The sequence below is a fragment of the Ornithorhynchus anatinus genome, chromosome 2, assembly GCF_004115215.2.
Source record: "Ornithorhynchus anatinus isolate Pmale09 chromosome 2, mOrnAna1.pri.v4, whole genome shotgun sequence".
NCBI lineage: Eukaryota > Metazoa > Chordata > Mammalia > Monotremata > Ornithorhynchidae > Ornithorhynchus > Ornithorhynchus anatinus.
Window position 1 is genome coordinate 104,006,846 of NC_041729.1, and position 27,599 is coordinate 104,034,444.

The 27,599-nt window shown below is 42.6% G+C and overlaps 1 protein-coding gene across 5 annotated transcripts in view; it reads left to right on the forward strand.

Annotated features, from left to right (window-relative positions):
• The window catches only part of FAM184A (family with sequence similarity 184 member A), a 114,761-nt gene that overhangs the window by 20,724 nt on the left and 66,438 nt on the right, over nt 1-27,599 (forward strand). For all 5 annotated transcript variants that reach the window (XM_029057538.2, XM_029057536.2, XM_029057539.2 and 2 more), the window contains exons 2-5: nt 16,238-17,092; nt 17,962-18,097; nt 23,537-23,718; nt 24,887-25,084. In XM_029057538.2, the coding sequence (XP_028913371.1) occupies nt 16,238-17,092; nt 17,962-18,097; nt 23,537-23,718; nt 24,887-25,084 (1,371 nt within the window). The remainder of the gene's footprint in view (nt 1-16,237; nt 17,093-17,961; nt 18,098-23,536; nt 23,719-24,886; nt 25,085-27,599) is intronic.

Sequence of the window (27,599 nt, forward strand, 5' to 3'; positions counted from 1 at the left end):
GGAAAATACCTGTACTGTTTTTAAATGACCACTTTTAGAGTTTGGCTATTGTCCCGAAGGGTTAATTTCATTTTCCCCTTTTCCCTCTGCTCCTCCACCTCTCCCTTCCCATCCCCACAGCACTGTACTCGTCCGCTCAACTGTATATATTTTCGTTACCCTATTTATTTTGTTAATGAATTGTACATCGCCTTGATTCTATTTAGTTGCCATTGTTTTTACGAGATGTTCTACCCCTTGACGCTGTTTATTACCATTGTTCTCGTCTGTCCGTCTCCCCCGATTAGACTGTAAGCCCGTCAAACGGCAGGGACTGTCTCTATCTGTTGCCGACTTGTTCATCCCAAGCGCTTAGTACAGTGCTCTGCACATAGTAAGCGCTCAATAAATACTATTGAATGAATCTAACTCATGTCCCAGTCTAATAACAGTATTGGGGAAAACTGGGTTGAACAGTTAATGCTGCTCCCATAACCAGTCCGATTCCCTCATAATTTGTACCAACGTGCAATAACATTGCCAGTATTAAAGCTATACATATTTGTATGGATGTGAATGGAAACCCTGCCCAAGAAAATGGGTGAATAGCAAAGGATATCCTGGAATTCTTATAGAGGGAATGTCAATGTTGGGTCTCCTCTCTCCTTAGCACCTATCCCCCACCCCCCAACGCTCCCATCAACGTCTTGGCGATAAGAGAGACTTGGTGGTGAAGAAGATGGTGGGATCTCTTTGTGGGTGGAGAAGAAGGAAATGGGCTAGGAAAACTGGCAGCTACAGCCTTTACATCTAACCAAAAGGGATAATAATAATAATTATAATTCATTCATTCATTCAATAGTATTTATTGAGCGCTTACTATGTGCAGAACACTGTACTAAGCGCTTGGAATGAACAAGTCGGCAACAGATAGAGACAGTCCCTGCCGTTTGACGGGCTTACAGTCTAATTGGGGGAGGCAGACAGACAAGAACAATGGCAATAAATAGAGTCAAGGGGAAGAATATCTCGTAAAAACAATGGCAACTAAATAGAATCAAGGCGATGTACAATTCATTAACAAAATTGTGTATTTGTGTATTATTGTATTTGTTAACTTCTTACTATGTGCCAAGCACTCTACTAAGGGCTGGGGTAGATGCAAGATAATCAGATCCCACATGGGACCACAGACTAAGTAGGAGGGAGAATGGATATTGAATCCCCATTTTGCAGCTGAGGGAACTGAGGCACAGATAAGTTAAACGACTTGCCCATGGTCGCACAGCTGAAAAGTGGCAGAGCTGGGATTAGAACCCAGGTCCTCTGACTACTAGACCTGGCTCTTGGAGCCTGAATTGCATAATATTCCATTTGCTGATGTGAAAAGGAATTAATCCATTGCAAAGCACAATGTAGACCTTTTGACTTAACTCATTTTTAAGCTATGATTTGATTTTTTTTAATTAATAGCCCCAGGTTTCGGTATTGTTTTCCTTTTTTGACCATATGGAAGGCTTATTTATGGCAGTATTTGGTGTGCTTACTTTCATTTTGTGAAAGCACTGCACAGAAGAATTCTTACTGCCCTGATTTTAAAGTCTGTGGCCTTAAAGGAACAAGTTTAAAACAATTGTCATTTGCTTTGAATTGTTTGAAAGATGGCTCATTTAATATCAACAAATAACCTGATAAGCAACTGTAGGTGGTTTAAGGTTCACTTCATTACAAATCCTTCACAGCAAATTAGTGTGTGTGCCTCTTAACCAGGCTAGAAAGACAAAGTGGGGTTTAAAAATGTGTCAACAATCTAGTTTAGTTGAAAAGGTCTTACCAAGTTGACTGTCATAAAAATTTGACCTCACCTTGGAAAAAGAGATGAGTTGACAAGGTTATCATTATGGTACTTGTTAAACGTTTACTATGGGTGTCAAGCACTGTTCTAAGCAAGTTGATCAGGTTAGACACATTCCTTCTCCCACCCGGGGCTCACAGTCTAAGTACACCTCTTTAAGGTCCCTTGTAACCTAAAGAGTCTGGAATCATTAAGGATCCACAATATAAATGGTACTAAAGGATGGAGTGCAATTGCAGTGCTTTGTGAGATTTTACTCTACCTTTTTTGAGGTATTTATTTTCCGGTATCAAGGGTATTGATTCTATATTAAAAGGATGTATCTGGTCATGGTGTTTGTCATCTATCTCAATATGAAAAGAAAAAAAGTCAAACACATGTCTTCACCATTACTGGTTGAGCAGTGATCCAGCCAAGTGGCAAGAGTTCCCACTTCTCATGGGCAAAATGTGCAAGAGATTCTCTCATACACACACCTACATGGATGCATTGTCATCTCTGGCCTCTTCACCATTTTTTTTAATGCTATGTTAAGTGCTTACTCTGTGACAAGTGATGGAATGGGGATTAGAACTCAGGTCCTCTGAGTTCCAGGCCCATGCTCTTTCTACTAGGCCACATTGCTTCTCACCTTCAAACCAAAGGACAACTCTAGCACTACTTTTTAAGGAGTAAATGACCTAATGATGCACAGAGAGACCAAAAGGTGAAAAGCAAAATGAAGATGAAGTTGCCTTTGGAGTCATGGAAACAATATGGTGTCAGCAAATTCCTATCATTATATTTAAGTGCTTACTATATGTGAAGCACTGTTCTAAGTGCTGAAATAAATACCAATTAATCAAAGCTGGGCACAGCCCATCTCCCATACAGACTCATAGTGTAAGTAGGAGGGCGAACAGGTATTGAATCCCCATTTTGCAGATGAGAAAACTGAGGCACAAAGAAGTGAAGTGACTTACCCAAAGTCACACAGCAGGCAAGTGGTGGAGCCGAAATTAGAGCCCAGTTCCTTTGACTCCCAGGTCAGTGCTCTTTCCGCTAGGCCATACCACTTCTCTGCTTCAAGCTCCATACCAGATTGAAGGCCAATAAAATGGAAGGGGCGCTTGGCCATTTGTGAGGCAGTGAGATGTAGAAGATCAAACCAGATTCTTGAGCCAATTCACCAGCACCACCAGTGAGCCATCGTTTGAACCATCCTCCACAGTAGTAGTAGTAGTAGTGGTAGTCATTGCCAGGTCATGCAGCTATTGCCCGGCAGTGGCACTACGTTCCAGTCCCTTCAGCTGGAATGGATTTTGCGTGTAAAAAACCTTTTATGCACACTTTGCAGCATACTGCATGCCTCTCTGATTACTCAGCTGTTGCTCACAGTGCCCCAGTGGGAGCACAACTGTCAGGGAAAAGAGCACTCAAGGGGCTGTGCAAACTACGAATTCCTCTAGACCTTGAGCTCATTGTGGGCAGGGATTTTTTCTCTTTACTACTGTATTGTACTTTCCCAAGCACTTAGTACAGAGCTCTGCACACAGTGCTCTGCTCAATAAGTATGATTGAATGAATTAATGAGAGGACAAATTAGGTCCCCCCCCCCCGCTTAGTTCCCTAACTAACTAATGCTCCCTAACACAGATGAACATTTCCAAGTTATCGTTGATAAGTGCAAAATCTGTGGTCCAGGAAAATATGGGCATAATTGAAATACTAGAGAAACCACAGCAATCTGAAATGGACTATTGCTAATTGACTGGGCCAAAAGAAGTGGACAGTGGGCAGAGGCCAAAAGAAGTGGACAATGGAGCAATTAGCCAATTGATTTGCTTTGTTAGGGGACATAGTAGAATAATTAAGGTCAGAAGATCCTCTCTGGGGCTGAAGTTACCAGATTGGCCTATCCCTGCAGTGCATGTCCATCAATCAATCAGTTAATAGTACGGTGCCTGTCACATAGTAAGCACTTAAATACCATAATTATTATTATTATTATTATTTATTGATTGCATCGATCACAAAGTGGCTCCATCCTCCACTTCAGGGGGCTAGGTCAGCCTACTCAATAATAATAGTAATGACAATAATAATTATGGTATTTGTTAAGGACTTACTTTGTGCCAGGCACTGTACTAGGTGCTGGGGTGGATACTAGCTAATTGAGTTGGACACAGTCCCTGTCCCTCATGGGGCTCACTGTCTCAGGCCCCATTTTGCAGATGAGGTAACTGAAGGACAGAGAAGTGAAGTGACTTGCCCAAGGTCACACAGAAACAAATGGCAGATCTGGGATTAGAACTCATGACATTTCAACTCCCAGACCCATGCTCTAGCCACTATACCAGGCTGCTTCTCAATACTACTGGGCAGTATAAAGAAACCTATTTGATGATGGTGGTGTACAATTCGGCAACAGATAGAGACAATCCCTACCCAACAATGGGCTCACAGTCTAGAAGGGGTGAGACAGACAACAAATCAAAACAAAAACAAGTAGACAGACATCAATAGCATCAATATAAAAAATAGAATTATAGATATATACACATCATCATAAAATAAATAGAATGATAAATATGTACATATATACACAAGTGCTGTGGGGCGGGGAGGGGGGCAGAGCAGAGGGAGGGAGTTGGGGCAGTGGGGAGGGGAGGAGGAGCAGAGGAAAAGGGGCTCAGTCTTGGAAGGCCTCCTGGAGGAGGTGAGTTTTCAATAGGGCTTCAGTAGGGCTCTCATCCTTTTGCTTGGCCCTCTTGGAAGTTCGTTGTGGACAGGGAATGGGTCTGTTTATTGTTAAAGTGAACCTTCCCAAGCTCTTAGCGAAGTGCTCTGCACACAGTAAGTACTCAATAAATATGACTGAATGAAGTTTGACCACAAATGTTTGAGGGCCCAAAGAAGGCTAGACCCCATATAGAAGATATAAAAGATATCAAAGTCCCTGCTCTCATGTAGTTTGCCTATTAACAATTATGCTGTGTTTCCATATCTCCCCATTCATTCAATTTTCCCTTCCGTTCAATGAGTGATGCTGGTATTCTCTTCATAGGCTTGTCTTATGCTGTCGAATGGTCATAATAATACTTCTCATCAGGGGATAGTTCTTGCTGGGAAGTAGATGGACACCTGAAGTGTTATCACCATAGAAGGGGATTGCAAATTAAATAGTCCACAATAATAGGGTAAATTCTATAAGAGTTTTAGCGTTCTTAATTAGCAAGCCGGGCTATTACTAAAATAATTGAGGGTAAGATGACTTCTCTAACAGTTTTCAAAATGAAAGTTTTTTTTTCTTATGCTCTCCAGGGCTGAAATGAATCCTGGGCCTGAGTTTAAGGATTCCAGTACAGTCCTGCATTAAAGTCTTCCCTTGGATTATTGAGTTACACAAGCACTCAATAGTGTTAACTTAAGTGACATTGGTATTTCACTCAGATTTTCTTAACAGATTTTATCTCTCTCCCTTAGAAAAGATTGTAACTCGGGCTTATGCATGGCTCGGTGGGGAGAGCCAGGGCTTGGGAGTCAGAAGTCATGGGTTCGAATCCCAGCTCTGCCACTTGTCAGCTGTGTGACTGTGGGCAAGTCACTTCACTTCTCTGTGCCTCAATTACCTCATCTGGAAAATGGGGATTAACTGTGAGCCTCACATGGGGCAACCTGAGTACCCTGTATCTACCCCAGTGCTTAGAACAGTGCTGTGCACATAGTAAGCACTTAAATACCAACATTATCATTATTATTATGATCATTTCAAAGCCTTTGCTTGAAAGGGGACTCTTCTTTGGTGCTTGTAGTCCACCAGTCTGGGTGCTACACATCCCTTCCATAATTAATGTGTAACATCGCAATGTCTGAAATTACATTTTGCTGCATCCTTAAGGAGGAGGAGGAGGAGAAGAGACGCCTTTCCAATTCCCACATCCCGGACTCGAGTTTGCAGATGGGGCTGCTGGGCGGCGGGGGCGGCGGCTGAGGCGGGGTGAAGCCCGGAGCGGCGGCCAGAGGCGCAGCAGCAATGCAGCAAGTGTTGGACAACCTCCCTGAGCTGCTCTCGTCCACGAGAGCAGAAGAAATAGATCTTATTTTCCTCAAGGGAATTATGGAGAATCCCATTGTAAGATCACTTGCTAAGGCTCCTGAGAGACTGGAAGATTCTAAATTGGAAGCAGTCAGTGACAACAAACTGGAACTAGTGAATGATATTCTAGAAGATATCAGTCCTTTGGTAAATGTGGATGAAAGTGTCGCGGAATTGGTCGGAATACTCAAAGAGCCTCATTTTCAGTCCCTCTTGGAGGCCCATGACATTGTGGCATCAAAATGTTATGATTCCCCTCCTTCCAGCCCAGAAATGAATAATTCTTCAGTGAACAACCAAATAGTTCCAGTAGATGCCATTTGCATTCTTGGTATTCACAAAAGAGCGGGAGAGTCATTGAAAAGTCCTGTGTAGATTTGAATCAACCTTGTAGAACCAAACATCAAATGGCTTCATGAGTTGTTGACCTGAGAAGCAGCATGGACTAGTGGAAAGAACACAGTCCTGGGAAGTCAGAGGACCTGGGTTCTAATCCTGATTCTGCCACTTGTCTGACGGGGGACCTTTGGACAAGTCACTTAACCTCTCTGTTCCTTGGGGCCCTCATCTACAAAATGGGGCTTCAGTACCTGTTCTCTCTGTTACTTGCATTGTGAGCCCCATGTGGGACCCGATTATCTTCTATCTACACTGGCACATTGTAAGCACTAACAAGACTTTAAGCCCTTGATTAGACTGTAAGCCCGTCATTGGGCAAGGATTGTCTCTATCTGTGGCCAAATTGTACATTCCAAGCGCTTAGTACAGTGCTCTGCACATAGTAAGCACTCAATAAATACTATTGAATGAATCCTTAAAGCGTTTCCTTTACCTTCTGGGCTCTCAGTTACCCATCTTAGTTAGTTCATCTTAGTTCAACTGAGACTCTCAGTCTCAATCCCCATTTTGCAGATGAGGTAACTGAGGGTAAGAAAGTGAAGTGACTTACCCAAGGTCACACAGCAGACAAGTGGCGGAGCCAGGATTACCCATGACCTTCAGATTCCCAGGCCCCGGGCTCTATCCAGTACACCATGCTGCTTCTCTATCTTGAAATGATGATGCATGTAATTTGAAACAACGCATACTATTTTCCCCATAAAACGTACCTGTAGATTTCTAGAAACATTTCCAGTTGACAACTGCAGGTTTGTCATGGTGTGTTACCATCTAACTGAAAGAACAGCTTGGAGGTGAAACTGAGGTTCGATAAATGTGACAAGGGCAAATGGGACTTTGCTAGCCAAGAGCCGTACCCTTTCTCTGTGTTCATATTGTTTTGAGCTTTGAGGAGCAAAGCAGTAAAAGAACCCCTCATATACCATGGTCAGGCCTGGGAGTCAGAAGGACCTGAGTTTGAATCCCAGCTCCACCTCCTGTCTGCTGTGTGACCTTGGGCAAATCACTTTACTTCTCTGTACCTCAATTATCTCATCTGTAAAACAGAGATTGAGACTGTGAGCCCCTTGTAGAACTCATTAGCTTGTATCTATCCCAATGCTTAGTACAGTGCTTGGCACAAAGTAAGAGCTTAACAAATTGAAATAACAACAACAAAACTACTTTACAGATCGTCGAGATCAGTTGTGCCAGCTATGCCAATTAGTTTAAGAGGGGAAAAAAGCCTGACCGCCCCCCCACCCCACTACATTGTAAATTCATTATAGGGAGGGAATGTTTCTCAGGTCTGTTCATTCAATAGTATTTATTGAGCACTTACTATGTGCAGAGCACTGTACTAAGCGCTTGGAATGAACAAGTCGGCAACAGATAGAGACAGTCCCTGCCGTTTGACGGGCTTGTATTGAGCTCTCCCAAGCGCTACCCCCCTCTAGACTGTAAGCTTGTCTTGGGCAGGGAATGTGTCTGTTTATTGTTGTATTGTACTCTCTCAAGCATTTAGTGCAGTACTCTGCACACAGTAAGTACTCAATAAATACGATTGAAGGATTGAATGAATAAGCACTTAATAAATACCATTAATGATGACTGAATCCCAATTTTACAGATGAGGACACCAAGAAGTGAAGTGACTTGCCCAAGGTCACACAGAAGGCAGGTGGCAGCACCAAGATCAGAACCCAGGTCTTCTGACTCCCTGTTCCATGCTCTTTCCACTAGGCCACACTGTTTCTCATCCTTCAGTGAGAGGAAAACCTGTCTTCAGCTATCCATTAAAGAAGAGGCAGGAGAAATCTGGCCTCCCTCATCCCCAAGCCCACCCCTGATAGCGCCTACCTGTCAGTGATAGAAGCCCTCAATGGGCTGCCACTCTGAGAACGCTGACCCTTCCAGGTTACTGTACTCTAGACTGTAAGCTTGTTGTGGGCATGGAATTGTCTGTTATATTGTTATACTGTACTCTCCCACGTGCTTAGTATAGTGCTCTGCACCCAGTAAGTGCTCAATAAATACGATTGGCTGACTGCAAGCCAGGTAAGAGTCAAGGCCAGGGGAAGTGACTGCATCTCTATAGAATCAACACTTCACTGACCTTGCTTTTCATGGCTGGATAGAAAATAGTTTCAAAAACAGGTAAATGGCCTGCAGGGTGAACTATCTGCCACCCTGCATGCTTGGCTGACCTTCACGTTCTAGTTTAACCACGTTTCATCTAGTCTTAGAAGAGCTAGGGAATAGCTGGATATTCTCCTCTGTGTATAAGCCCTCTATATTCTCCTAATATTTGGTTTATGTCTATCATTTTACATAAATTGATGCAAGAAACTTTTCCCAAGAAATATTTTTGAGGGGGCAAATTCAAAAATATTTCTAAGTGAGGTTTTGAAGAAAAAGGACAAAAAACAAAAAAGAAACATGATTTGGAGGAAATTGTGATCATGGGAAATGAACTATTTAAGAATTTGCTCTGAAGCTTCTTTTACAATTTTGTCTTTTGAATACATTCCTTATAAAACCTGAAATACCAAACTGGGTGTTATCAAATTAAAATTCACAGCCTTCTGAGTGGCAAAAGATGAAAGGATTTTTTTTCTTAAGTTTACAAGTAGGGAAGCAAAGACCCAAAATAGTCAGTTGTATTCCAGTTGCACTGCTGACTCACGGGACATTTATTATTACTGAACTTACATGAAGGAATATGGGGAGAGAATCCCCATATCAGAGAGATTGCTACATTGGCAGTTGAATGTGTTTACTATCATGCTAATTCTAATCTGAACCTTAATAAGTATGATGGGGGGAAGCTTCCAATATAATTACCATTAAATTATTTAAAACATATAGGGGAATTTTTATTTCAAACAAATAATGTGATTGGAGAAATCAAGAACACAAGGAATTTTGATATTTTCCAAGGTTTGCAAAAATTTAGACTTGAAGTAATTATTAACTAAATAATTACCTAGATAATTTAGACTTGAAGTAATTATTAACTAAATAATTACCTAGAACCCCATGATACTTGAAGAAAATTAATTTACTGCATGATGGTGAGGAATATTCTGTTTTTGTACTACATTAAAGATTTGTGTGACTGTTGGTTTAACTTTAAAATTGCACCCAAGTCACTTTCTAAATAACATTTTTCAAACAGTGGTATTTAATGAGTGCCTACTGAATGTGAGGCACTGTGCTAAGCACACTGGGGAATACAGTGAAAGTGAGATACTTCCTGCCCTCAAGAAGCTCACAGACTAAAGGAGGAGACAAACAAAAATTATTTTAAAATAGTATGTGTAGGAGGACAAAACAGGAAGTAGTTCAATTTATACGTAATCTCAATGGTTATTTGTTAAGTGCTAAACTCCTAGCTTTGGTTTCTAACTCTCTTTAAACTCTTATATTCAATCTGTTGGTAAATACTAGTGGTTTTTTTTTGGTTTTTTCTCCACATTTTCCAGATCCACCCATTTGTCTCCATCTAAAATGGATGGACACCATCTTAGTCTAGTCACTTGTCATATCCCGGTTTGATTATTGTATTAAACCTCCTCCCTGACCTCTTGGCCACTAGCTTTTCCCTTCTTCAGCTCATAGATAACATTGATGCTTGGATCAACTGCCTAAAATGCCATTCTGCAAACAATATTGTACTTTTTCAAAAAATGGTATTTGTTAAGCACTGGCTATATGTCAAGCACTGTTCTAAACGTTGGGGTGGATATAAGTTAATCAGTTCAGAAACAGTCCCTGTCCCATATGGGACTAACTCACAGTCTAAGTAGGAGGGAGAACAGATGTGGAATCCCCATTTTCTTACAGTTGAGGAAACTGAGGCACAGGAAAATTAAGTGATTTGCCCAAGGTCACATGACAGGCAAGCAGCAGAGACACTACTCAAAAACCTTCAAAGGTACCTATGCATCTTCACGTCTAACAAAAACTATTGACCTTGGAGTTTCGGCACTCCATCAGCTGACTCTTACCTTTCCACCCTCTTGTACTACATTCTACTACACATTTGATTCTCCTCCTCACTGTGACTCATTCCCTACTCTCCTGCCTCCAGCCTTGTGCTCATGCCTTTCATCCTGACTGGAATTCTCTCCCCTTTCAGATTCATCACTCCATTTCTCTCCCTATTTTTGAAAGCCCACCTGAAATCCCTCCTCCTCTAGGAAACTTTTCCTGGTTGATTTTTCTTCTCCCCAGTCACTTTCTCCACACTATTTTCGCAGCACTTTTGTATAAACAGCTTCTTTTCACACTTTTATGGATATTTACTATTTGAGCACCTCTTTGTTTAATCTGTAAATTATTTTATGTCTTCTGCCTCCCCCTTTCCACCCATTAGATTGTAAACTCCTTCTTGGTAGGGCTTCTGTCTTCTATCTCTAGTGCATTCTCCCAAGTACTTAGTATAGCGTCCTGCACATAGTTGGCACACAGTAAAGACAGTAGGGGAATGGTTATTCATTTATTCATTCAATCATATTTATTAAGCACTTACTGAGTGCAGAGCACTGTACTAAGTGCTTGGAAAGTATAATTATTAGTATATTGATGCAGTGCTCCCTAAATACTATTTTATCACCAGTGTATGAGTCCCTAAGAGAACTGGGGTCATTGGAACTACGTTCAAAGGGTAAAATGATATTTCAAATCCTACCCAATAACTTCAGTTGAAATCTAGCTTCATGCTCTAATGGATATTTCTTGTGAAACATTCCTGAAATAATTTTCCATAAATATTTTCACTAAGCATCAAATGTCTGAGAAATATTAAATTTCAGTGGAGGTGGTTTGTTTTTAATAGGGAAAACTTTGATTACGACTCTCCAAGTTTTTTGTCCATTATATTAATAATAACTGTGGTATTTGTTATGCATGCTGGGGTGGTTACAAGATTTCCGGGTCTAACATTCATTCATTCATTCAATAATATCTATTGAGCGCTTACTATGTGCAGAGCACTGTACTAAGTGCTTGGAATGTACAAATTGGTAACATGGGGCTCATAGTCTAAGTAGGAGAGAAAACAGGTATTGAATCCCCATTTTGCTGATGAGGGAACTGAGGCACAGAGGAAGTGAAGTGACTTGCCCAGGGTCACACAGCAGGTCAGTGGTAAAGCTGGGATTAGAACCCAGATCCTCTAACTCCCCAGCCGGTGCTCTTTCCCCTAGATCACACTGCTTCCCTGGAACATTTGGGACAGATTTGGCTTATTTTGTCTTTAATAAAGAACTAGATTATTGATTTTTTCAGTTATAGTGCCTTAACATCAAATTCTGGATGGACTCTAATTCTGGAAGAATCAGTGCAATGCAAGGGATAGACAGACACAGGTTGCTGCCAGTGGCAGGTGGTGAGGCTTTCTCAGACCTACTTGCCGGAAAGCCTTTAGGCATGAAGGTCGGGAGCTGTGTCAGACCTCTGGTGGAGAATGACTGCCCTTGAAGCAGCAAGTCTACTCCATGTCCTCACTGACCTACTTCTTGATTTCTATTTATGACGGCCATTCCAGAAAAACAAAAGTTTGCTACAACCCAGAGCTCATTTGTATATTAGCGACTGATCCTGTAACGGGAATTTTAGAAGTCCTTTGTTTAATGTTATCTTTGCATTAATTTTTCAGGAGAGAACTCCATTAGTTTTTTCTTTTTAATTTATCCTATTTGTTAAGTGCTTACTATGTGCCAAGCACTGTATTGGATGCTGAGATAGATACAAGTTACTTCATTGAGCTGAATTATTATTTAGGTTTGCATTAATATGTCTACAATTCTGGAAAATCTATGTCATTTTTATGGATTTGGGGATACTGTGACAGAGAACAAGTAAATTATAAAGTTGAAACCTTAATTTATTGCTTAAGTAGAGCAAAGTAATGTTATTGTCTCTAAGAAGGATTTTTGGATTTTGGATTATTTGCTGTCAGAATCTGTACCTTTACATCTATTCTACCTATATAAATTTGCGCAAACCACTTGATCTTTTCTGCTAATGTGCTCACTTCTAAGATAGGTAACTTCTTTACTCAGCTGCTGTTGGAGTTCAGTGGAACCTTACAGTAAATTTACACAGGCCAAATCTCTGAAATCATGCTGTAGGCCTGAGGGAGGGGTGAATTAATGGCACAAATCCAAGTGCAGGGGTGACGCAGAAGGGAATGAGAGAAGAGGAAAACTAGACCTTAGTTGGGAAAGACCTCTTGGAGCAGATGTGCTTTTAATAAGGTTTTGAAGGTGGGGACAGTGCTTGTTTTTTAGATATGAAGAGGGAAGGCATTCCAGGCCAGAGACAGGATGTGGGCGAGAGGTCAACGGTGAGATAGATGAGATCAAGGTACAGTGAGTAGGTGGCATTAGAGGAGCAAAGTGTGTGGGCTGGGTTGTAGTAGGAAAGCAGCAAGGTGGGGCAGGAGAGGGCAAGGTGATTGAGTGCTTTATAAGATGATAGTAAGGAGTTCCTGTTTGACGCAGAGGTGGTTGGGCAATGAATGATGTGTGGACTGGAGTAGGGAGCGGCAGACGGCAGGGAGGAACCTAGATAATGAAGCATCCAGATATGATGGTGATGCTTTCACACAAGTCCAAGTCTCCCCTATCCTAAAAAAACCCTCCCTTGACCCTATGGCTCCCTCCAGTTATTGCCCCATCTTCCTCCTTCCATTTCTATCCAAACTCCTTGAGTGAGTTGTCTACACTAAATGTCTCAAATTTTTCTCCTCCAATTCTCTCCTTGACCCCCTCCAATCTGGCTTCTGTCCCCTTCGCTCCATAGACACTGCCCTCTCAGAGATCACCAATGATCTCTTTCTTGCCAAATCCAACAGCCTCTACTCCATTCTAATACTCCTTGACCTCTCAGCTGCCTTCGACACTGTGGACCACCTTCTTCTCCTAGAATCGTTACCTAACCTTGGCTTCACTGACACTGTCCTCTCCAGATTCTCCTTGTATCTGTTTGGCCATTCATTCTCTGTCTCCTTCATGGCCTCCTTCTCTGCCTCCTGCCCCCTAACTGTGGAAGTCCCTCAAGGTTCAGTTTTGGGTTCCCTTGTATTCTCCATTGACACCCACTCCCTTGGAGAAATCATTCTCTCCTATGGCTTCAACTACCACCTCTATGCGGATGATACCCAAATCTACATCTCTGGCCCTGATCTCTCTCCCTCTCTGCCTTTAAGACATCTCTACTTGGACGTCCTCCTGTCACCTCATGCTTAACATGTCCAAAACAGAACTCCTTATCTTCCCACCCAAACCCTGTCTTCCCCTTGACTGTCCCATCATTGTATTCATTCATTCATTCATTCAATAGTATTTATTGAGCGCTTACTATGTGCAGAGCACTGTACTAAGCGCTTGGGATGAACAAGTCGGCAACACATAGAGACAGTCCCTGCCGTTTGACGGGCTTACAGTCTAATCGGGGGAGATGGACAGACGAGAACATTGACAATAAATAGTGTCAAGGGGAAAAACATCTCGTAAAAACAATGGCAACTAAATAGAATCAAGGCGATGTACAATTCATTAACAAAATAAATACAATGGCAACTAAATAGAATCAAGGCGATGTACAATTCATTAACAAAATAAATAGGGTAATGGAAATATATACAGTTGAGCGGACGAGTACAGTGCTGTGGGGATGGGAAGGGAGAGGGGGAGGAGCAGAGGGAAAAGGGGAAAAAGAGGGTTTAGCTGCGGAGAGGTGAAGGGGGGGTGGCAGAGGGAGTAGAGGGAGAAGAGGAGCTCAGTCTGGGAAGGCCTCTCGGAGGAGGTGAGTTTTAAGTAGGGTTTTAAAGAGGGGAAGAGAATCAGTTTGGCGGAGGTGAGGAGGGAGGGCGTTCCGGGACCGCGGGAGGACGTGGCCCGGGGGTCGACGGCGGGATAGGCGAGACCGAGGGACGGCGAGGAGGTGGGCGGCGGAGGAGCGGAGCGTGCGGGTTGGGTGGTAGAAAGAGAGAAGGGAGGAGAGGTAGGAAGGGGCAAGGTGATGCAGAGCCTTGAAGCCTAGAGTGAGGAGTTTTTGTTTGGAGCGGAGGTCGATAGGCAACCACTGGAGTTGTTTAAGAAGGGGAGTGACATGCCCAGATCGTTTCTGCAGGAAGATGAGCCGGGCAGCGGAGTGAAGAATAGGCCGGAGCGGGGCGAGAGAGGAGGAAGGGAGGTCAGAGAGAAGGCTGACACAGTAGTCTAGCCGAGATATAACGAGAGCCCGTAGCAGTAAGGTAGCCGTTTGGGTGGAGAGGAAAGGGCAGATCTTGGCGATATTGTAAAGGTAAAACCGGCAGGTCTCGGTAACGGATAATAATGTTGGTATTTGTTAAGCGCTTACTATGTGCCGAGCACTGTTCTAAGCGCTGGGGTAGACACAGGGGAATCAGGTTGTCCCACGTGGGACTCGCAGTCTTAATCCCCATTTTACAGATGAGGTAACTGAGGCACCGAGAAGTTAAGTGACTTGCCCACAGTCACACAGCTGACAAGTGGCCGAGCGGGGATTCGAACCCATGAACTCTGACTCCAAAGCCCGTGCTCTTTCCACTGAGCCACAAGACTGCTCTCTATGTGTGGGGTGAACGAGAGAGACGAGTCAAGGATGACACCGAGATCGCGGGCCTGAGAGACGGGAAGGATGGTCGTGCCATCCACGGTGAGAGAGAAGTCTGGGAGAGGACCGGGTTTGGGAGGGAAGATGAGGAGCTCAGTCTTGTAGACAACAGCACCATCCTCCCTGTCTCACAGGCCCATAACCTTGGCATTATCCTTGACCCCTCTCTCTCATTCGACCTACATATTCAATCCATCACTAAATCCTGTCAGTCCCACCTTTTCAACCCAGCTAAAATCTGCCCTTTCCTTTCCATCCTAACTGCTACCACATTAACACAATCACTCATCCTATCCCTCCTAGATTACTGCATCACTCTCCTTACTTACTTTCCAGTCTTCTGTATCTCCCCACTCCAGTCCATAGTTCACTCTGCTGCCCAGATCATTTTACTACAAAAACATTCAGGACATGTCACCCCACTCCTCAAAAAACTCCAGTGGTTGCCCATCCTCCTCCACATTAAACAACTCCTCACCATTGGCTTTAAAGCACTCTACCAACTTGCCACCTCCTACCTCACCACTCCTTCTCTAACCCAGCCTGCACACTTTGCTTATCTAGTGCTAACCTTCTCACTGGGCCTCCATTTCCCATGTCTCACCACTGACCCCTAGCCCACATCCTGTCTCTGGTCTGGAACTCCCTCCCTCTTCAAATCCTACAGACAATTATTCTCCCCTGCTCTGAGGCCTTACTGAAGGCACCCAAGAGATTTTCCCAGATTAAGCCCCACTTTTCCTCATTTCCCACTCCCTTCTGCGTCACCTGGACTTACTCCCTTTGCTCTTCCCCCTTCCAGACCCTCAGCACTTTATGTACATATCTGCAATTTTATTTATTTTTGTTGATGTCTGTCTTCCCTCCTCTAGAGTGTAAACTCATTGTGGGCAGGGAATGTGTCTGTTTATTGTTACATTGTACTCTCCCAAGCACTTAGTACAGTGCTCTGCACACAGTAAGTGCTCAATAAATATGATTGATTGAATGAATGAAAACAGTGTTGTATGAAAGTAGGCGTTACTCTTCTAATGTACTAGATCCAGCTGGGCATCAAACTACATAGACATTTTGCTGTGATTTAGAAAGCCCAAAGCCAATTTACTCCATTCTCCTCATCTCCCCTCCCTCTAAAGTGTTAGCTTCCCTCTGGATTGTAAGTTGTTTGTAGGCATGGAACGTATTTACCAAATCTGCTGTGTTGTACTCTCCCAAGAACTTAGTACAGTGCTCGTCACACAGTAGCACTCAACAAATACCACTGATTCCTCCCTCCACTTTTTTTTTCTTCATTTCAGGTGATCTATGCTCTTAACACCAAAAATGATGAGCATGAATCAGCTATTCAAGCCCTCAAAGAGGCTCATGAAGAAGAAATCCAACAGATCCTTGCAGAAACAAGAGAAAAAATTTTGCAATATAAAAGTAAAGTCACAGAGGAATTGGACCTCAAGCGGAAGATCCAGGTTTTGGAGGAGTCCCTAGAAGACCACAGAAAGATGAAGCACCAAGCTCTGACAGAGTTCGAAGCTTATAAGCACAGAGTGGAGGACATGCAGCTTTGTGCAGAGGCTCAACATGTGCAACGTGTAGTGACTATGTCCAGAGAAGTTGAAGAAATCCGAAAGAAATTTGATGAGAAATTACGGAGCTTTGTACAACTGCAGGTACAGTTCGAGAAGGACAAACGATTAGCTTTGGAAGACCTGAGAGCTTCCCACAGACAGGAAATACAAGAACTTTTAAAGACCCAACATAGTCAGAATACTACATTAAGTAAAGGGCATGAGAAGCTAGAGGAACTGCACAGAATTGAGATGGAAGACTTGAATAGCAAACTTGAGGAACTCCGGCTCGAAAAGAAAAAGCTCATTGAGGAGTACGAGACCAAGCTCAGTAAAGCTCAGAACTTTTATGAACGTGAGCTCGATACTGTGAAAAGGTCCCAGCTCTTTACAGCTGAGAGTTTGCATGCTAGCAAGGAAAAGGAAGCCGAGCTTAAGAGGGAATTTCAAAGTCACGAAGGAGTTTTACGGAAGACCATAGGAAAGCTCAAGACGGAGTTGCAGATAGTGCAGGATGAAGCAGGGAGTCTTCATGACAAATGCCAAAAGCTTCAAGTGGCCCTTGGGATGGCAGAGAATAATATTCAGGTAAGAAAAACCACATATGGAAGCTTTAAATTTAATTTCTAATTGAGTCCATTTTCTAGATTGAAGAGCAACATATGAGATACATATACTCTATTTAGACTGTAAGCTCATTGGAACATGTCTTCCAACTTTGTTATAGTGTACTCTCACAAGCTTTTAGTGCAATGTTCTGCACACAGTAAAGGCTAATAAAAAAGATCGATTAATACGTAGTTGGTTCAGTTTTATTTCCCGTATTCTATTTTCCTGTTTCCCCCAACATTCTGGGGAAGGGCTTGTAGAAGCAAAAACCTACATATATAGAAATTTCTGGGTTTGTTTCATGGTAGATTTTGAAGTTTCTCAGAGTTAAATTCAATTTATTTGCAAATTGCCTGATTGTTCACCATGCAGCCATTAAATAACTGCAAAAAGAGACAGATTTGAAGTTAATAGCATTCTTTGTGGTACATTTTTTCCTAGGTAGGAAATATGGCAGGATAAAATAATATTATTCCTAAAACCTGCATCTCAATTACTTTCCATGAAATTAGCAACAACATGAAAAATGTAGGTGAAGCATCGACACATTCTGATATATAAAGAGCTAACAAAATTATGCGTGTACTGCAGAAGCGACGAAATCTTCACAGCCTTGCCTAGGAAATTCAAAACATCAAATTGAATTGCAAATGGGGCAGAAAGGTTAACATATATTTTCATGGGAAAGTCTAACAAATAACTTATTAAACTGCAGTCACCCACATTTAAAGTAACAGAATAGAAGTTTTGAATAGCAAACACTGTTAAAAGATTTTAGCCTGTCGTTTAATTCTATGATTAATTTAGCAGCCTTTTTGTTTATTGATCAGTATCGTATATTCCCTTAGGTTCTTCAAAAGCAGCTAGATGACGTCAAAGAGGAGGAGATAACTTTATTAAGCAAACACAAGGAGGTGGAAAGCGAGCTAGCAGCTGCCAGAGAACGTTTACAGCAGCAAGCTTCAGATCTCGTACTCAAAGCCAGTACGTCTGATCACGTTTCTTTGAATGCCTCTAGTCAGAAAACAAGCTTTAGATGTTGTTTGGGAATGATGCTAATCTTTCCTTATTACATTTAAACTATTCAGTTTCTACATTACGATGCAGAGATGGATGTGCAAATGATTCCCAGTTTTTAACCACACTTCAACATTGTCTGAGGCTTTGTTTTCCTGTATCCGTAAACCGTTTCCTCTGGCCCCCTTGCTTTCTCTGTGCCAATTTCGCCACTGTTTTCCACTATCCTCACATATCCCACCAAGGATTATGGTCAGGGTGAGCACAGCTTCAAGACTTGGAGGCTGATTTCCTTCTAGGTCTTCGTTGTTTCACTGCGGGCAGGGAAGGTATTTACCAACTCTGTTATATGTACTCTCCCACGCGCTCAATAAATACCATTGATTGATGTTGTTTGTGATCCGGTCTTGCCATTTGATATCGAGTAAGGCCTATATGTGTTATTTGGGCAACTGCTCTGGGAACCTGTGCATGGTCCAGGCCTCACCGTCCTAGGGAAGTTTGGGCAACACTGGAGCTCCTGAGTCATTTAGTTTGGTCTGGAGCCTGATACCAAAGTTGCCACCATATTCCTTTGGACAGTCTCCCAAAGAATGTGCTGGACTCCTTGATTCAGTTTTCTTCATCTATCTGTTGTCACATCATCGGTCAGTGTGCTGCCTGGATAGCTGATGTTCTGTTGTGGCCAAAATGGATTTTGGTGGTGTATATTGCTCAGTTTCCTTGAGCCTGTTGGTCTCCTGCAAAACCTGGCTGAATGAGCAAAATGGTTTACATGCCTTCTTGGGTGTGTACTTCTAGGACCCATTTACCTATGCTGCCCTTGTCAAAATAATTGTTTCTGGAACTAAGGTGAGGTTCCAAGTCTGTCTTGTTGAAAAACTTTTCCTAGAGGAGTGGAAGCATATTTTAAGACCCTGCATCTAAGTCTCCTGTTGTCTTCTCCAGCGTGACTAGTGGAATGAAGTATCCAGAACTGGACCTGTTACGCACCCAGCTCTACACCCCATTGTCAATGGGAAATGGATGGGACAAGGCATTCCTAGCTCTAATGTGGTCACCATGTTGTGATGATGGTGGTATTTGTTAAGCACTTACTATGTGTCAAAAACTGTTCTAAGCATTGGGGTAGATACAAGTAAATCAGGTTGGACAGAGTCCCTGTCCCACATGGGGCTCACAGTCTTAATTCTCATTTTATAGACGAGGCAACTGAGAAGTGGAGTGATTTGCCCAAGGTCACAGAGCAGACGTGGCAGTGCTGGGATTAGAACCCAGGTCCTTCTGACTACCAAGCCCATGCTCTGTGTGCTAGGCCATGCTTTTTCCCTATGTTTTCATGAATAGCCTCAAACTCTAAATGAACTTTTCAGGGCAACCAAATGTACTAGGCAACTTCCAGGGTCGAGAGACCATTAGATGTTGTCTAATACTTTTTTATGGTCTGTGAAAATGGCCTAGACGCCTTTATGCTGCTGCCTTTACTTTTCTTGAATCTGATATGCTGCAAAAATCAGGCCTGCTATGCCTCACTCTTTGAGATCCTATGTCATCTCCTCAGTGCTGCATATTTTGTATGGTATTTGTTAAGCACTGACTGTGCCAGGAACTGTACTAGGCGCTGGGAAAGATATAAGGGAATCAGGTTGAACACAGTCTAGGTCCCACGAGGGGCTCACAGTCTTCATTCCCATTTTAGCAGATGAGGTAGCTGAGGCACAGAGAAGTGAAGTGACTTGCCCAAGGTCACACAGCAGACAAGTATAGAATATGGAATTAGAAACCAGAGCCTTCTGAGTGTACAGGTCCATGCTCTGTCATTAGGCCAGGCTGCTGCTCATGCTGCGTATGTTGAGGAAAAACTTCCTTGTTTCCCTGCTTGTAGGTCTCAGTGGGTAAGCCAGCAGGCCCAGGTGCTTTGCCGACTTTTATGACTCAGACTGCTGTGGTAACTTCTCCAATAACTGAGATAAGGGTCATGTCTTTGCAGGTCAGAAAATATTCCTTGCCTTGAAAAACCTAGTCTTCGATAGTGGAAGGTGTATGAAGGTGTATTGAAATGGTATCATCATTTCAGGATCCCATCCTTGTCTGTAATGAGGCTGGAGACATCTTCACTGTTCACAGATGCTGTGCTGTGTATGACATAAAAATGGTGGTATTTGTTAAATGCTTACTATGTGCAAAGCACTGTTCTAAGCGCTGGGGGGATACAAGGTGATCAGGTTGTCCCATGTGGGGCTCACAGTTTTAATACCCATTTTACAGATGAGGTAACTGAGGCACAGAGTAGTTAAGTGACTTGCCCAAAGTCACACAGTTGGCAATTGGTGGAGCCGGGATTAGAACTCATGACCTCTGCCTCCCAAGCCCGGGTCCTTTCCACTGAGCCACACTATTTCTCGATCACATGTGAAGACATGTCCAGGGCAGTAAAACACCTTTGATGATGCTTAGAGTTCTTGGTTTTGTGGCAGTCTGCATGGCCACGGATCACTTCTCATTGCACATATTCCTGAACCTGATACGCGTGACACAGCCCAGTTTCTGTAAACCTCACTCATTCCTGAGTCCTGTGGGGCTGCAAGATGTTTTTGGTATAGTCATTGTTTATTTTCAAGGAGTCTCTTTATCAATCTATCAGTCCTATTTATTGAGCGCTTACAGTTGTGGAGAGCACTGTACTAAGCATTTGGGAGAGTACAACATAACACAGTTGATAGACACATTCGCTGTCCGTAACAAACTACTTTAAATTCATTCACTAGTATTTATTGAGTGCTTACTATGTGCAGGGCACTGTACTAAGTGCTTGGAATGTACAATTCAGCAACGGATAGAGACAATCCCTGCCCAATAATGGGCTCACAGTCTAAACAACGGACTTTAATCGTCTAACTCTGTCTGGTTTGGAGTACTATGCTTGGTGCCAAGATGCCCTAGTGTTATGATAGACCATATCAGAGATAAAAACACCGATTCATTGTTTGCACTGGAGAATGTGGTTTCATTGTCCTGTTCCAGTGTGGCTGTTGAAATGCTGCAACAGATTTTTATTGGTTTGGAGGCCCCCTTATTGATGTAATGATTGGAGAGCCAATATGAGCATGGGGTATATCAGACTATAGTCATTCATTCATTCATTCGATCATCTTTATCAAATGCTTACCATGTGCAGAGAACTATACTAAGCACTTGGGAGAGTACAGTGCAACAATAAACAGATACAATCCCTGCCCACAACGAGTTTACAGTCTAGAGGAGCGGAGACAGACATCAATACAGATATATTAATTACAGATCTGTATATAAGTGCTAAAGGGCTGGGTTGGGGGACGAGCAAAGGGAGCAAGTCTGGGCGACGCAGAAGGGAGTGGGAGATGAGGAAAGGGGGGGCTTAGTCTGGGAGGGCTTCTTGGCGGAGATGGGGAGATGAGCTTTGAAGGGTGGGGAGAGTAATTGTCTGTCGGATTTGAGGAGGGAAGGAGTTCCAGGCCAGAGGCAGGATGTGGGCTAGAGGTCAGCAGCGAGACAGGAGAGATGGAGGCACAGTGAGAAGGTTAGTGTTCTACCCCCGGCATGGCTTTTTTGAAAAGTGAGCAATTCAGTTCTTCCTCAAGCTACACTTTTTCATCCCCTTCACCATCTACAACTGGCTCTTCATCATTTGATGGTCTCCAGTACAATGTACAGACGAGTTGGGGACACAGCTGGGCCTGAGCTTGAAAGGACATAGAGGTATTTTGTTAACCAATCACACAACAGCTGACTTCCCAATGAAGACGGTATTCAACCTAAGGCCTTATTTACCACTGAAATGAAGACTGACCCAGCACAATTTTATAACATGAGTGCTTTCGAGAACACAGCTACCTTATTTACATAAGACATATTCTTGGGCTCTTTCTGTTGCAATGTATCTAGATGAGATGCTACCGTTTAGATCAGGGATGCATCCAAATGTTTATTGTTGGACTTGGCAAACACAAGATTGTGCTTGTAATCCCAAGACCCTGCTTATCACATTCACTCCGAAAAAGTAGGCCATTGCTGTTGAATTTGCTGATCCCATGAGGCCCGAGGGCTTTCTTCTATGTATGGGCATCACTTCCCTCTCTAGCCCATTATAATTAGTTTACCTAACATTGGTGCTCCTGCAGTGAATTTGTTTAAATTCTTGTGGAAATATTCCTTTCCTTCATTGCAGTTCTTTATATAAGAACCTCATATAGAATTTGCCTGACCACCATTCTTCCTCCTGTTGATCATTATCCTTCTGCCTTCCTCCCTTTTGTTTCATCTACCCTTCTCTCTCAGATCCTCTACCAATTCCCTGGAACTTATACTCTTTCTGCTATCCATATCCGTCTTTTTTTTTTGGTGTTCATAGCTATAGTGTTCCCAAGCCCCATACCCCAGTGCCGTTTTCAAGCACGGATCTATAGAAAGGAGAAATGGTCAAGGAGGGGTATTAGAAACTGTAAATTTAGGTATTCCTGCTATAACACAGTAATTGCATTCTTGAAAAACCACTGGCTATCAAAAAAATGTGTTAACCATTGTTTCAGTGGTAAATAAAGGTTAAGGGAAGATGGTTCAAAAACAATTACAATAGTACATGGCTTCAGTCTCACCAGGACAAATTCAAGAAGACTGTGGAAGAGGTAAAAGTCATCTAAATCTTGCTTCAAGCAGTTGCCTGAACTTTCTCTGACACTTGTCTGACACTCATCGGTGGTCATTAGCTCCTCACAGAGAACCAATCTGCAAATATTTAAAGTCAGTTTCCAATAAAGAGTGAATTTACTGGAATTTACTGGAAAGAGTGAATCAGTAGAGCTCCAATGTGTTCCCTTTGCTATGCTGATGAATTGTGGATAACCATGTTGTCACATGATCCTGCTATTTTCTGTGAATCCGCTTTAGAAGGCATTCCTGACAGTCACAACATACCATTAGCAGTTCACAACTGTGTAATGGTGACTAAGTCGCCCTGTTTTTCTTCGCATTCTCTCCAAATTATGCTGTAAAAGTCTGTCATTCTCTGCCCTCCCAACTTCCTGTCCTTAACCATTCATTCTTAGAACACTTTTCTACCCCTTTGGCTTACTGAGGTGCAAGGAAACACTTTATAAAATTTTAATAAGAAGTCTGAGATTCAGCTTTTATATCCACAAGGTGCTCCCAAAGTGACCATCACCTCTCTGTTCAGTAACTCAAAGAAGAAATAAGCATTTTTGTATGATGAACAATTACAGAGCACAACCATGAATTTATTCTGAGGAATTGCCTTCATCTTTTAGCAAGTGAAATTTGAGTTGTCTTAGATATATGCAGTTCAGGAGAATGATTAAATGTATATCTTGCTCAAAATCCATCGGATATTTTAAAATGAGATTTTTGTAGGTCATATTGGAATGCTTCAAGCTACTCAGATGACACAAGAGGTTACAATAAAGAATCTGGAATCAGAAAAATCAAGGGTAAAAGAGAAGTTATGCCTTCTTGAAGAGGAAAACAACTTATTGCAAAGCAAAACCCAAAGTCTGGATGAGCAACAAAAACAGCAGATTCTGGCACTGGAGAAGGTAAAAATGAGAGGTATATTTTATTTCCAAAGAAAGCAAGAGTTAAGGCTGTTATTAAAATTACAATTCCAAATGAGATATCTGGAATGATGAGCTCTATTACCCAGTAACAGAACGTAACATTCATGTTTTAATTCTGTTTTTCAATTTATAAAACTATTGAAGGAGCTTCTAGGTACAGATATGTCATAAACTAATCACATACTACAATCCAAGCTCCTAATTTGATTCTGTACAATATTCAGGTATGAGGCTCTCTAAAAAAGAAAAGAAATATTACCTCAGTAAACTAACTCTCATCAAAGAAAGATGAAGCTTTCATGTTACTGTTTCGAAGCACGAATATTTGTTGAGCAGTCTATGGAAAATGCTGGAAATAAGATTGCATTATGCAAAGCAGTGTGACCTAGTAGAAAGAGCAAGGGCCTGGAAGTCAGAGGATGTGGGTTTTGATCCCGGCTCCACCACATGTCTGCTGTGTGACCTTGGGCAAGTCACTTCACCTTTTTTCTTGGTTCCAAGCTTTCTTAAGGTGACCCTTCCAAAGAAATGTCTCCTCCCCTTCCTCCCTTCAAAATCCACCTACAAGCTCCCTTCTTTTGTGGAACATCTTTCCCTAATGCCTAAGGCAGGTACTATCCCACCAATGCATAAAACAACCAGCACTTTTTTCCCCTAACTTAAGCATGAAATTCAACGTTTCATATATCGGGAATGCTATCTTCACCCGCATGAAGTGCCGGACACTCTATAGATGCTATTCAATAAATAATAATAATAATGTTGGTATTTGTTAAGCGCTTACTATGTGACGAGCACTGTTCTAAGCGCTGGGGTAGATACAGGATAATCAGGTCGTCCCACGTGAGGCTCACAGTTAATCCACATTTTACAGATGAGGTAACTGAGGCACAGAGAAGTTGTGACTTGCCCAAAGTCACACAGCTGACAAGTGGCAGAGCCGGGAGTCAAACTCATGACCTCTGACTCCGAAGCCCAGGCTCTTTACACTGAGCCACGCTGCTTCCCCCAAAAATACTATTTCAATAAATACTATTGAATGAATGAATGATGCTCCATCAACATTGTGTGATGAAAAGGAAGAAAGAGCGGTGGCTGAATCTGTTTCTTTTTTTCTTTGTTTTTGGGCATTTTTTTTTAATTCTAGAAAGTAAGTGAAGCAAAGCAAACGCAGCAAGAGTACTATGAGAAGGAGCTAATCAACCTGCAAACTAGATTAGAAGGGGAAACTGCCCAGTTAAATGAAGCTCATTCTAAGACTTTAGAAGAATTAGCTTGGAAACACCAAGTTGCGATGGAGGCCGTGCATAGCAGTGCGAATAAAGATAAGAAAAAGCTGCAAATGGTGAGCGAAAACCTTTACTTAACATTCTGTAGTAGACCGGGCGAGCTGGGTATTGGCGCCCCCCGGGGAAATAGTGCAACTAGGTTACTTCAGTGACCTTGTTTGGATTGCTGGTAATTTTCAAATAATTACCTCCTAAAATGTGTTTCAGATTACATGAACATCCTTGTATAAATATTTATTACTATATAAGGTGTTTCAATTTGCTCTCCTAGGGGAGATTATGAAGTTTTATCTTTCGTGAACAGACACGCTCCTTATGGAGCTCACTTGAGAGCTTTCATTCTCTACTGTTGTCCTGTTTAACTCAGAGTTAAAGTGCTCAGTCCTATCCTTATAATGCTCAACTAATCTTTCCCCAGAGAAGGGAATTCTTTAGGCCTTTTTCCCTTGTTAACTAATTGGCTTAGCTGGCAAAACTGATCCTGATTATTTGTAAAGTGGTTTTTGTTTTTTTGCTGTTTTTAGGGTATTTGTCCAGCACTTACTATGTGCCAGGCACTGTACTAAGCACTGGGGTGAATACAACCTAATCAGGTTGGACAGTCCATATCCCCCATGGCACTCACAGTCTTAATCCCCATTTTACAGATGAGGGAACTGAGGCAGAGAGACGTTGGGTGACTTGCCCAACGTCACAGAGCGGACAAGTGGTGGAGTCAGGGTTAGAACCCAGGTCCTCTGACTTACAGGCCCGTGCTCTTTCCAGGAGGCCACGCCACTTCTCTAAAGTAGTTTACGCGAACACACAAATGCATTTTGTTCTCCTGTAATCTGGTAAGGGGTACCTAGTTCTGCAAAGTTGTGCAAAACCCCACATCAAGGAAGACTCACATAGGACTCACCCCTGACCCCGAACCCATGACTACAACCCTTGAGAAGCAGCGTGGTGCAGTGGAAAGAGCACGGGCTTTGGAGTCAGGGCTCATGAGTTCGAATCCCAGCTCTGCCACTTGTCAGCTGTGTGACTGTGGGCAAGTCACTTAACTTCTCTGTGCCTCAGTTCCCTCATCTGTAAAATGGGGATTAAGACTGTGAGCCCCATGTGGGACAGCCTGATTCCCCTGTGTTTACCCCAGCGCTTAGAACAGTGCTCTGCACATAGTAAGCGCTTAACAAATACCAACATTAAACCATTTATATCTCTAATTCTATTTATTTATATTGATGCTGTTGATGCCTGTTTATTTGTTTTGAAGTCTGTCTCCTCACGTCTAGACTGTGAGCCTGCTGTGGGCAGAGATTGTCTCTATTTGTTGCTGAATTATATTTTCCAAACGCTTAGTACAGTGCTCTGCACACAGTAAGTGCTCAATAATACGATTGAATGAATGATTTTTTCCATCACCACGTCATGTTGTAACCAGACAGACCCTCAGTGGTGGAAGGTTTCTCTTGGGTTCTAATCAAAATGGGTCCTGAAAAACACACTATCCTGGCAGTAATAATAATAATAATAATGTTGGTATTTGTTAAGCGCTTACTATGTGCCGAGCACTGTTCTAAGCGCTGGGGTAGACACAGGGGAATCAGAATGTCCCACGTGGGGCTCACAGTCTTAATTCCCATTTTACAGATGAGGTAACTGAGGCACAGAGAAGTTAAGTGACTTGCCCACAGTCACACAGCTGGCAAGTGGCAGAGCTGGGATTCGAACTCATGACCTCTGACTCCAAAGCCCGTGCTCTTTCCACTGAGCCACACTGCTTCTCTACTAGAATGAACTACTGCACCATATCATCATATTGTATTCTCCCAGTGCTCTGCACACAGTAAGCGCTCAATAAATACAGTTGATTGAGATCTTGGAATACAGCTTGGATTCTGATGAATAACTGTAAGCTCGTTGTGGGTAGGGAACATGTCTACCAACTTTGTTGTATTGCACTCTCCCAAGTGCTCAGTACGGTGCTCTGCACACAAATCATTGTTCAATAAATACCACTGAAGAGATGAATGCTGGAGACTACAGGGTCACTGTTGATGTCAGTTTGCCTGGGGGGCAGTGGGATTTGCAAAGGGTTGAATTTGATGGGAACCTGAGTAACTTTTTGGGTGGAATTTGCTTGATTGCTGCTTGCTGCTGGCCACGCTGCTTGCCAAGAAGCAACATGGCCTGGTGGATAGAGCGCAGGCCTGCTAGTCAGAAGGATCTAGGTTCTAATCCCAGCTTTGCCACTTGTCTGCTCTGTGACCTTGGACAAGTCACTACACTTCTCTGTGCCTCAGTTCCCTCATCACTAAAATGGGGATTAAGATTGTGAGCTCATTGTGGACAGGGAATATGTATTTATTGTTGTGTTGTACTCTCCCAAGCACTTAATACAGTGCTCTGCACAAAGTAAGCACTCAATAAATGCAATTGAATGAGTGAATGATTGTGACCCCCAGGTGGGACAGAGACTGTATCCAACCTGATTATCGTGTATCTACCCCAGCACCTAGTACAGTGTCTGGCACATAGTAAGTGCTTAACAAACACCACTATTATTATTTTTATCATTATTGATTGCAG